This window comes from Aulonocara sp. 'chitande type north' Nkhata Bay, linkage group LG14 (assembly GCF_057382095.1).
Source record: "Aulonocara sp. 'chitande type north' Nkhata Bay isolate Kocher_YH1m ecotype deep benthic linkage group LG14, A_spYH_male_GT1.1, whole genome shotgun sequence".
Lineage (NCBI taxonomy): Eukaryota > Metazoa > Chordata > Actinopteri > Cichliformes > Cichlidae > Aulonocara > Aulonocara sp. 'chitande type north' Nkhata Bay.
The window spans coordinates 22,615,334-22,626,644 of record NC_141357.1 but is presented as its reverse complement, the minus strand read 5'-3'; the positions used below and the strand labels follow the sequence as shown (position 1 = coordinate 22,626,644).

Here is an 11,311-nt window from a genome sequence, read left to right as displayed (position 1 = left end):
CAGAGGCCCTCCACTCCAGGCACTACACCTCCAGGACATCCTGATAGCTGCTCGACCACTCCACAACGGGACACGCACGGCTCACGCTGGAAATCAAGACTTTGGGTTGATGTCACAAAGAAGTGGAGAGTGCAACAACCGACACGTGGTTGAAGCACAGACACCATTCGGGTAATTACTTTACAAGTAATTAACCCTTTGCAAAAATCGTACTTGTAGTTTTCATTAAGTTGTACAGGAATGTGCTTGTGGTGTACTCAGTAATGAAGTAAACTAAATTCATTATCTGTGCCCAACTTCTTTTTTTTTATGTTATAAAATATCTCGATATGTAGCAGACAATGTGATGGATTTGAGCTTACTCTGTGGTCACCGCAGCTAAACCGATCACACTAACGCCACAGTTCCCAAGCGGGACAGTGGCAGGTCAGGCGCGCTCCCGCATCCCGGTATCTGTTCCCTCGCAGGACAGCATGCATGCGCGCTCTCGATTCAGCAGTTTCCCAGTTCCGTCTCCTCCATTACTGGCGAGGTTCAGAATCAATAAGTCAATAGTTTTGGCGTCTAAATCCTGCCCTGAACGCAGAGCTGGGCTATACAAACAGTCCAGACTGTAGTGCAGACTCTGTGAGATCAGTATTAATTAATAGCTAAAGACATTGTGTTTTGTGTGGAAATATCGGAAGGGTAATGCGATCTGGATTCCTATAATTATAGGCTCCCGTGTCAGGTGTTTATTAAATGTTCAATAAGAGGCGGTTAAGATGTCAGGAAATGAATCAGGCGAATTTGTAAGTCAAGTGAGGCAGGCGTTAATAAATCTCTCCCCATTTTTTCCAAACACTTTGGCTTTGGTTAGCCTGTGAGCCGCCTGCATGTTTTCATACATGATGTCCAACTTTGGCCAATGATATAAAGAAGAAGAATGGGGGGAAAGCAGCATTTAGTGGAGAGCAAGCTATTCAGAAATGGTGTTACACTGTGTCATTAACCTATGTTACATTTTTTTTCTATTACAATTATTTCCCATCGCAGTTACTTACAGCAACCTTTAAGTTGCGCATGTAACAAAGTGCGACACCTGCTATTTGTTTAAGGCATCAGGACTGAGACTAAGTAGCCTAATATTTATCATCTGGAGCATTAAGGCTGTTGCTAGCTGCACGCACAAACAAACCGCGCGAGTATAATTACATTAAAAATCCATCTTTGTTTTATGTAATCATCAGGCCATTTGGGGTTGGCTCATGGGTCCGGGGGGACTTAATTTCCTGCAAGAATAACAGAGTCGTTTCAAATCTAAATGAGTAGCCTAAAAAAGGAATATAACAGTGTCCATTTGAAGTGCCTAAATGCGGCAAAACTCGAGTCACTGAGTCGTCTTCTTCTTTTCTTTAAATCTTTATCTGCCCGTTTTAGCTTGTACTGGAAATTACCAGTCCTTTTCCACAAACCCTCCATAACCAAACTATGAATAATGCATCGGATTGGCATGCACGCAGCAGCAGACACCGATGTTCCAGCTAAACGGGCCTGTCACAACCGTGACGTATCAAAAGACCACAGCCACAGGAATGAATTAATAAAGAGCTGTTGTTTTTCATGTTTTACTGGTAATAATAATAATAATAATAATAATAATAATAATAATAATAATAATAATAATAATAATAATAATAGCCAATTGTTTTGTAAAAAAAATTGTCGACTCGTTTAAGAAACGTTTGTTAATTTATTATATGACCGAAAAACACTTTTGTTTAGGTGGATCCAAGTTTCACATGTGATGGGGGGGAAAAAGTTAAACAATCTCGTGATTTTTTTAAACTTTTTTTTTTGGTTTGCTTGTTTTTACTTTTGTAGAAACCCGTGCCTCAGGTGAGTTCACTTTCACTGTTTATAAAAACATCAAAATTACATACAGAAAGCACATGATTTTTTTAATACACGGAAATAAAGTAAAATACAAAATGAACAAACCCCACCCCGTCCCACACACAAGGCATTCATGAAGCCACTAAATAATAAAATAATGCATGTGTCTGGTTTATAAACATATTTTACACGTGCCCGTACCGGTTTGAATACAGTCTTCGTGTTGCTGTAATTTCTCTGTTTGTTCACTGCCAAAGAGATGGCATTCATGGCAATACGCCCTCCTTTAAAGCGCTGGAGGAGGGGGGCTGGGAGGGAGGCACAGATCGCCTTGTGAATATGGGCAGCAGATCGGGTTATCCTAACAGAAAGTTCAGCATAGCCTACACATGTTTTACAATCTCACATTTCTGGTGTGTCGCCCGTTTCACCTTTACCAGAGGAGGTCCAAACAAGGTCAGATGGGCCAGACATTCAAGTGAGAGTTGCCCTTTGTCGAGGAGGTGGGGGGTAGAGAAAGGGAGGGGAGGGAGATGGGGCTCACGTCACGTCATCCTTGAAGACATACTCATGCACAACACTGCCGAGGCATTTCCAAATTGGACAGGAAACAGAGGAGGGAAAAACACTTCGATTATTGTCTCTCTCTTTTTTGTTTGTTTGTTGTTTGTCAAAGAATTCCCGCTCTGTCCTTACACAGAGAAATTGGTTTGGAAATATAACGAGGCCAGCCTCTATATAGGTTCAAACTGAAATAATAATAATAACATAACAATAATAAAACAGATCAAAACAACTGCAGAATGGTTCGCCTTGTTTGACAAAGTATTAACCGACCCAGCTGCATCCTCCTCCTCCTGCTCCTCGAGGTGTCCCGCCGGCCTCCTCAGCCGTGTGGCTGCTGAGAGAAGGCGGTGGGTATAGCCTTGCTATCCACCCCATCCGCCATTTTTTTATTTTTTTTTTTTGTATTTTTAAAATCTTTTTCTATTTGTTTGTTTGTCTGTTTGTTTTGTTTTTGTTTTTTGGCGTCAAAAACCACGTCTGGGTAGGCTATAACGTCACAGTCCCCTTTTATTTTTCTCATAAATAGCCTATATTTAATAGTCATGTTCGTTGTCCTTCGTTTTAAAAACATAAATAACGTCCACGGATAATTTTTTCTCTCACTTTGTCCTTGGATTATTTTTTTCCCCGCACACTTTATAAGCGTTAAAGTTCAGTGTCTCTCAGTCGCAAGTTCCGTAGTGCGTCCGCGCCTCGTGTCCTGTAACGTCTCTCTGGGGGAAGGGGAGGTGAGGGAAGTGGAGTAGAGTGGAAGGGGGGAGAGGGAGGAGGGGTCACAGTCCCAACGCGGCCGTGTGCTTTTTAGCCTTCAGTCTTAGGTCGGCGATGCTTGAGTTTTTGCTGGTGTTCTTGGCGGCGGCGGCGGCGGCCACGACGGAGGCGGCGGAGGCTGACTCTGCCGCGAGCGTCGCCAGGGGGAGGCCGAACGGCGGCGCGGGGAACATCATGTAGGGCGCGTGCGCCGCCAGGTGAGAGTGCAGGTGGTGTTGCGCGTGCGCCACGGCGCTGTCCAGCTGTAGCTGCGCCTGCACCTGAAAGGAGAAGGGCGGCACGTTGCAATGACTATCCTACAGGACGGGACGCACGGATGGGGAGAGAAGGGGGAGAACATGCGTTAACTTTGTCTGTAGGCTCATTTTCACTGGTGTGACTGCAGATTTAGTTTCGATTAGGCTGCTTTAAAAAAAAAAGAAGAAGAAGAAAGAAAGAAAATGTATGGCTGCTCAGTGAAACAGTGAGCAATAATCACTGGCCGTGTCGTTTAGCTCCTGGGGTTTTAGTGGCTACACTGCAACTCTTGTGAGTCAGAGATCAAATTTGTGTTTTTATTTTGCTGGACATCGACTGCATGAAATGCAATCTAAAGCCAAACTTATGTGGCCTTTGGGAAATAAAGTTAACCAGCGGTGCTCAAACTAAAAACTAGACTTCACTGACATGACAGAAGATATAAACTCAATAACTTAACGGCTTTATCCAGATTCTCTGTATCGTGCTATTAGCTACCATATATACAGGTGTTCAAATTAGTAGTCTAAATCAAATATCAGGGATTTCCCTTCACTTATTTAAATGTTAAAATGTTTTAGTACTACTAGTAGTAGTTTTGGCCTGCTGGGCCGTTAATATGTTTGTGTGCTGTGGTTTAATGGTTAAGAAGAAGAAAAAAGACAAATAGCTGGTTTTAAAAAAAATAAAATAAATTTGTAAAAAATAAAAGGAATTTTCCAATTAGGCTGTACAGACTCCTCTGTGTTGGCACAGTGTTTTTGTCAGTGTGGTAATAAGAGTTTAGTTACCCCCTACATTGGATCTGGAGTCTCTGCATAGCACTTGGGCAGAGGCTGTGCCAAGAGAGCAGTCGGGGGATTGGTCTGGTTTTAAGACTAGACGCTTCAAAGTAACTTGCCTGTTGGAATGGCATCCGTAAAGCCCCCACGTTGACATATGGCGCTACACGACAGGCTTCAAACTGATTCGCTGCTCCAATCAGGACTCCTGCGAAAACACAGATGATAGCCTAATCATGTGAGAAGAATATTCAACGACACAAAGAGTAAAACCGCAGGGCTGAATAACGAGCAGTAAAAGCTGATTGTCTGGAGTAAACTTGCAATAACGTCCAAGATAGACACTCACTTAAAAAATATATAAACAAAAAGAAAACGCCATGATTCTGATGGCGTAATTAACTGGAAATTAAGCCACTAACTAAATAGTAACATAAAGGCTGGCTCGCGTTCGAGTGTGCAGTTGCTTTGCAGTTGAATAAAAGTAAAGTGGAATAGACATAAACATATAGTCGTTTGTGTTGTGTGGGATAAAAGTGTACCTTTATGTAATTGGTTTTCCTGCTTTCTGCATTTGGCTCTTCTGTTCTGGAACCAAACCTGTGGGGACAGAAATTAATTAGAGACCCACTGATTGGCAGCTGCTTGCGAGGCCATGTGTAATTCCTCTCAAAGTGACAACAACCGAAGAAAAACAATATCCCCGAGGAGCAGTGAAATATTAATGGCACTGCTTAACCCCAGATTTTAATTATTACGTTTAGTCTACAACAAGAGAGAGACAGTTTGAGCGGAAGCAGAGAGAAGGGAAACAGTGGAGTCAAAAAAAAGGAAAGTGTAAATCTACTAAAGGGAGATTTAAAATCATATCAGAAATGAAACGCTCTTGTTGGAAATATGCAGGACTATTGGACTATAATAAATAACCTTGTCAGCGCTGGTTTCATCTTTCTATAGATTAGTGTCCCTGAAGAGTTGAATGGTCTCTCGGATATCGAATAGCAGCAATGCTATTATGGTTTTGGACATCAGAGCAAAGCGATCCGAGAGCATCTCCCTCTTTCTCTTTCCGCCTCCCTCTCATTAAATGACCACTGAAATTAATTACCCTTATCTGCAGAAAAATCCATGTCAGAGAATCGCTTAAATGCCTCGCAGTTTTGTCTAATCACCGCCATAACACGCACTCACACACAGACACACACAAAAAAACTCGCTTCAAAGACAGCTCACTTCTCTTTTTCCTCCTGTTGAAATCGACAAGCGTCAATTTCAGAGAAACGCCTTGGAACACAGATTAAACGATTTATTACTATGATAATCTGCTTTGAATCTCTCAGACAAAGCACCGGCTGAATTAGCCCACGATGCAACGCGTCGGCGTGCAGTCCCCCTTTCACGTCAGCAGGCCTATATACACGCACGGCGAAAGCTTGATTGAAATATCATATTGATTTGGCTGTCAGCTGGCTTCATTTATTGATCACAGTTAGATGTCAATCGGAAGTTCTTTTGTGCACGCTTCAGGTATAATTTATTAGCACGATAAAAGCAGGAAAATGCACTGCAGAATATTGATTGAGGCGCAATTTAAAAAATAAAAAAACACATCAAAATAAATGTGTGGTCTGTGCATGCAACTGGTAAAAATGTATAATGCCCCAGCAGAGATAAAAGAGAGAGAGAACGAGACAGATAGAGAGTGAGGGTGAGCTGTTCTTGATTTGGGTAGAAAATAATACATAATTTATGCAAATCCCCCGAGCTGTGCCCCTTGTTCGGGACACAATACGCCTTATTGGTGAGATTCCAGTTGAGACCGGTATAGAGCCCTGCAAAAAGCTGGCTTTAACTTTTTTTTCGGGGGGTGTGGTGGGTTGAGTTTGAGATGGGGGATTTTTTTTTTTTTTTTTTTTTTAATGGAGGTACCCGTTTTGTTATGCCCCCCACCCCAATCCAGAAGACCGCCATGTTCGTTGTGGAGACAAATACTGTGTCCTCCACGAAATCGGGCTATACGAGTGTGAAATAAGATGCTGTAAGGTTTTTGAGAAAAACAGATGACAACAAAAAAAATAACAAACAAAAACAACAACTGTGTTCAATAAAGTACACCTTCTTCTTCTTCTTCTTCTATATGCCCCCCGCCCCTCCCGCGGATTGCACAAGACCTGTCTGAGCCCCCACCAATCACCCACCGACCCCACAGACTCGGCGAAGCCCTTACTGGGTTTCTGCGCAGATGGCCTGTCCCCGTGAAAAACTACAGCAGCGCTGACAAACAGGGCCATGGTAACATATACACCCAGAAACCGAAGACAAATATTTAGAGGCTTTATTTGTTTCCGCCCGTTTGGACAATAAAGATTCAAAACGTGGTCTCGTGACACGAGCAGCGCCTAATTGAGATAATGAACACGGTAAATAATCCAAACGTGTTGAGGGGGGGAAAAAACCCTAATCACAGAGAATAATTGGGAGAGGAAGTTGCATGCTGCTGGTGAACTCTGCCTTCCTTTCTTAAGATCTTAAGATCTCATTTAACTTATTACAACTTCCATAACACTTCTGGGGATCCACTCAACCGTCTCACAAACACAGCATTACATCAATAAATGCAGCATTAATACAAGTCAGTCGAGCCACACTTATCGTATTGCATTAAAAGAAAACAACAACCCTCAATCAAACAAAATATTATCACCCTCACACCGTTTACATGCGGGATATCAAGCAAAACAAAAATCAGGGAAGAGTGTAAAATCCTTCCTGTAAAAGGAAAGACCCGTGGAAGTTTTCCCCCCGTTTATTATTATTATTATTATTATTATTATTATTATTATTATTATTATTATTATTACTACAGCAAACATCATCTTACACTTCCATAATGCCGATAGTGGTAATTATAATTGTCATTATAATGAATTTTTAATTATGATTTAGATCTCAATTTCATGCTTAGACTCAAAATATGGTCACTTTTTCTATCACAGATGTTATCTTATTTTTTCCTCTATTATTATTATTATTATTATTATTATTATTATTATTATTATTATTATTATTATTATTATTATTATATAGTCTCGTTTAACTGACTGTCCCTACCTGTACTCGGGCCTCCGACAGTCCCAGTCGCTGGCTAAGCTCCTCCCGCATGAAGGCGTCCGGGTAGTGGGTTTCGTCGAAGAGCCGCTCCAGCTCATTGAGCTGCTCTAATGTGAAGTTAGTCCGACTTCTCCTCTGTTTGATTTTAGTTTGTGTCTCGTCTTCAATGGGCTTCGAGTCCTCTTTTCTCTCTTTTACATCCGTGGTGCCTGTTGTGCGGACGAGAAAGGAGGGAGACGTCAACATCATGTGGCTGTACCGTGACCTCCAGCCTGCTTATTACTGGACTGCATATTTCTAAGGTGCTTAAAAGTGTTATTTTTTTCTTTTTTTTCTTTTTTTTTTAATGTGCAAAAATGCTTCACTGTCATGTTTAGGCTAACGCATAATTCAGATTATAAACAGGTAAAAACACAAGCCACCCACCTGGGTATGCAAGCGGAGATTAAAGGGCACCTAACACACACAAAAATCAGCTAGGAATTTAAATAAAGCAATTAAATAAAGCTTACAACCGCCAAAGTAAGAGAGAAAGAAAGACGTGCCCTCAAATATCACAGAGCTATCAGACCTCGGATGTTTTGTAGAGCTACATAAAGCTCTTTAATTATTAACTGCTTATAAATATGCAACGCTGTGCCCACTGTTGGATGTCTGATACACGCTTGTCGCAGTTCCGCTTTTAACCACGCTGCCCATGACGAACAGATGTCTTTTTTTCGCAAGCACCCAGCTCTAAGATATCTTGTCTAGTATGTTGTCACATTTTGTCCAGGTTTCAGAAAACACTGTGGGGAAGGCTTGCACGGGACACACGAGCATCTGCTCCACTTTCATTAAAACGTCAAGCAAAATTTTCTCTGAAAATCGTAATCAAATGTAAATATTTCTATTTGGTTCAGCCTTTAGTGTTGGAAGTACGATTTTTTACATCACCGGTTTGTTTACCTGCTAATGTTTTGGTTATGCAATCATAAATATATACATAAAAACGCTAAATTATTGAGGATAGCGGTGATAAATAATTATCCCTTCTGGTGTAAGCCTGTGTTATATTGGTGTGCGGGATCACACGTTAGTGACAGCAGAAATGACAGGACTTGTACTGAATCGCTCGAGTCCACCGATTTGAACGCCAGGTGTGTTTTTACGCCTTCTTTGAGTTCAAACGTTCCCATAGGCCTCACAATATAGCAAGTACAGATGCCCGAGGTCATTGACAATCAATGCTTCTTAAATAAATCTGATCACTCTCAAGGAGGTTAACCTGCAGCGTTACTGAAGACAATCCACATAATTATTTGTATGATCTGTATATACATATACATATACATATACATATACATATATACATAAAAAGCACGATATCGCAAGTGCACTAATATTATAGAAATATGGGTAGTTTTCCACATGCGGGCCTTACTGTTTGTCACACGTGGGCCTTTTCCTGGTGTTCTGTATTTTTTAAATTGAAACTTTTTAAATGCATTATAAAGAGATAATAAGCTATATTTTAATTAGCATTACAGTCTCAGGAGTAGCTATTTTCTTTCTTTCTTTTTTAAATAAGGCAAACAGCTACAGTTACCAAAACCAATCGATAGCCTGCACTTCCAGAAAGCATCAGTTAATAATTTCTCTTCTTACCTCGCTAACTGACTGTCACTAAATCGAGAATCGCTCCACCGGGCTGCTAAAAATCTGCAATATATCCGTGTGGATGACAGTCATGAGCTCAACTCTTTTTCGCAAATAAACATGTGGCTGCACGCTCGCTTGTCTTCTCAGGGCTCGATCACTCCCTCTCTCTCTCTGTCTTTCTCTCCTCTAAGTCCTCTACACATTCCTGCTCGTAAAGACTGTGTATAGAACACCGTGAAGTCCTACCGTCAATGAGTTTGGGGCTCCCGGCGTCCCTGATTCTTTCCGGGCCGAGCATGTCAGTTTCCCTGCCCGGCGAGAGCGCAACGTTCCGGTTAACGGCGGCCGGCTCCTCTCGGCTCCCCGGCTCCGCAGATAAAGACTCCCTGCTCCCTGCTCGCGTCGACCCGGTCTCCAACACCTCCCTGTAGGTTATCACTTCCTTCTTCTCCTTCACTTTCTGATCGAAAGACTTAGACACGAAAGCGGTGAGCTCTTCCATCACTCCTTCCTCTCCTCTTTAAAAAAATCACACACACCACACTCACTCACTCACTCACACACTCTCCCTTTGCTCCACGACAGCTTAAGACATCAGTGGTGCGGCTCTTTTTAAAGTCGACCCCTTGAAAATGATACAAGGTGATGCAGCCAAACTCTGGACAAAAGGTAAAAAATATATGAAGATATATCTTCTCAGCCAATTCCTCCTCCTTTGGTAGCGGAGTTGGGAACCTGCTGGTGATCCTCTATTGAAGTCACAGTATTTATACTTTGCGGCGCCTTGCCCCCTTGATCCGTGCAAATTACCTCCCCTCAGGATGCCGGGATGAGCCCCCCCCCCCCCCCCCCCCCCCACGCCCCCCACCTCCTACCCCTTCACTGATACTGGAGCGAGAGAGAGAGAGAGAGAGAGAGAGAGAGAGAGAGAGAGAAGCCGAGTAAAAACATTAAACAGCACCACCGCTATTGGCCATTAATCCGAGATTGACAAGAAGGACTAATTAATTTAATTAAGCGCTCATTCGCTGCTATTGTCCTGAGTTAGTTTTTTAAACACCCGGGAGATGGTCACGGATCTCTCTCTCTCGCTCTCTCTCCCGTCTCTCTCGCTCTCTCTCTCTTTCTGCAGGGGTGTGGCTTAAAAAAAATCAGAAAATGACAAGAGAGAGGGAAGCACATGGATGAGGAGCCCTTCCTCGCTATATCTCTGTGATCTGCGGAGGGGAAAAAATAATAACAAAAAAGACGCAACGCTGACACGGAGAGAGAAAGCGGTGAAAGCTGGGACCAGCTGGGATGCCGAGAGGTGCAGCACCAACTTATACACGGAGCTTCAAATCAAGTTCAAGTGAACACATTTGGCTTTAACCCACAGTTGTACATAGTTCGCTTCAGGCCTGCTCTATTTATTTATTTTATTGCGCTTTTAATTTGAAAGTGGATTTTCACGGTTTAAAAATAATAATAAAATTGGATAAAAATATTGTATGGTAAAGTATTATTATTATTAGTATTATTATCGGATGTTTTTTTTGGACAACTTAATCAATATTTTTTTAGACCACCCCGTTTGTGTCTCTGATCACTAATTGTTGTGTTTTGCAACGTCATCATTAGATACGCCACATCGCTTCATATTAATCCTCAGTGGGGTTTTTAAGTCATTAGGATGTTTAAGCAGCTAAACGTTTAATTATAGTGCCTCTTGCGATGCGTTGCCATTGGGCTCACTAATTAACGCTTTCAACTCGTTTTTTCTCCCCCTCCAGCTGAAACGATTATTTGCAAAAAATAAAAAAATAAACAATGGTTCACTTGCGTGTTCAGGTAGGTATATAGCGAGTGCAGCGAAGAGATGGCAATTAAGCCAGAAGAGGAGGGGACGTGTAGCCAGAGAAGAAACTGGATATAGCGGGATTTAAAAAAAAAAAAAGTCGAAATGAATTTGATGTAAAATTAAGCACGTTTATTGATAATCTATAAAAAGCCTCATTTCCACACAAGTCCTCTTTACAGTTCTCCTCATTAAATATTAATGAAGTTTCTGCTTAAACCTTAGGCATTAATTACTATTATTTCTACTGCATCGGAAAGCGGGAGGATTCCTCCTGTAGCGTTGAGTTGCCTCCTGTGTCTATTTGCACTGAAACTGCCCCATTTAATGCTCTCTTATCTGTCATTCCTGTGCACATTAGCAATGTATCAGTCGATATAATGTTGTCCTTTCTTCTGTTTTTAAATGTCAGGAAGCAGTTATTCACTTAATGTTGTTTGGATCCTCTGCCTGGCCTTGTTTGTGAAAAAGATTAATATCTGAGAAGATG

At 41.8% G+C, this 11,311-nt stretch overlaps 1 protein-coding gene across 2 annotated transcripts; it reads right to left on the bottom strand.

Annotated features, from left to right (window-relative positions):
• Window positions 1-1,727: 1,727 nt before the first annotated feature.
• On the bottom strand, window positions 1,728-9,792 carry shox2 (shox homeobox 2). 2 transcript variants are annotated; one of them, XM_086261579.1, is made up of 5 exons: window positions 9,231-9,792; window positions 7,344-7,552; window positions 4,775-4,832; window positions 4,352-4,440; window positions 1,728-3,509 (listed from the first exon to the last, which is right to left on the bottom strand). In XM_086261579.1, the coding sequence occupies exons 1-5, from the start codon at window positions 9,484-9,486 to the stop codon at window positions 3,216-3,218; spliced, it is 906 nt and encodes a 301-aa protein (XP_086117705.1). In that variant the 5' UTR covers window positions 9,487-9,792; the 3' UTR covers window positions 1,728-3,215. The 2 variants fall into 2 exon arrangements, with proteins under 2 accessions (XP_086117705.1, XP_086117706.1); XM_086261580.1 differs by having other exon boundaries at window positions 1,728-3,473.
• Window positions 9,793-11,311: the final 1,519 nt, after the last annotated feature.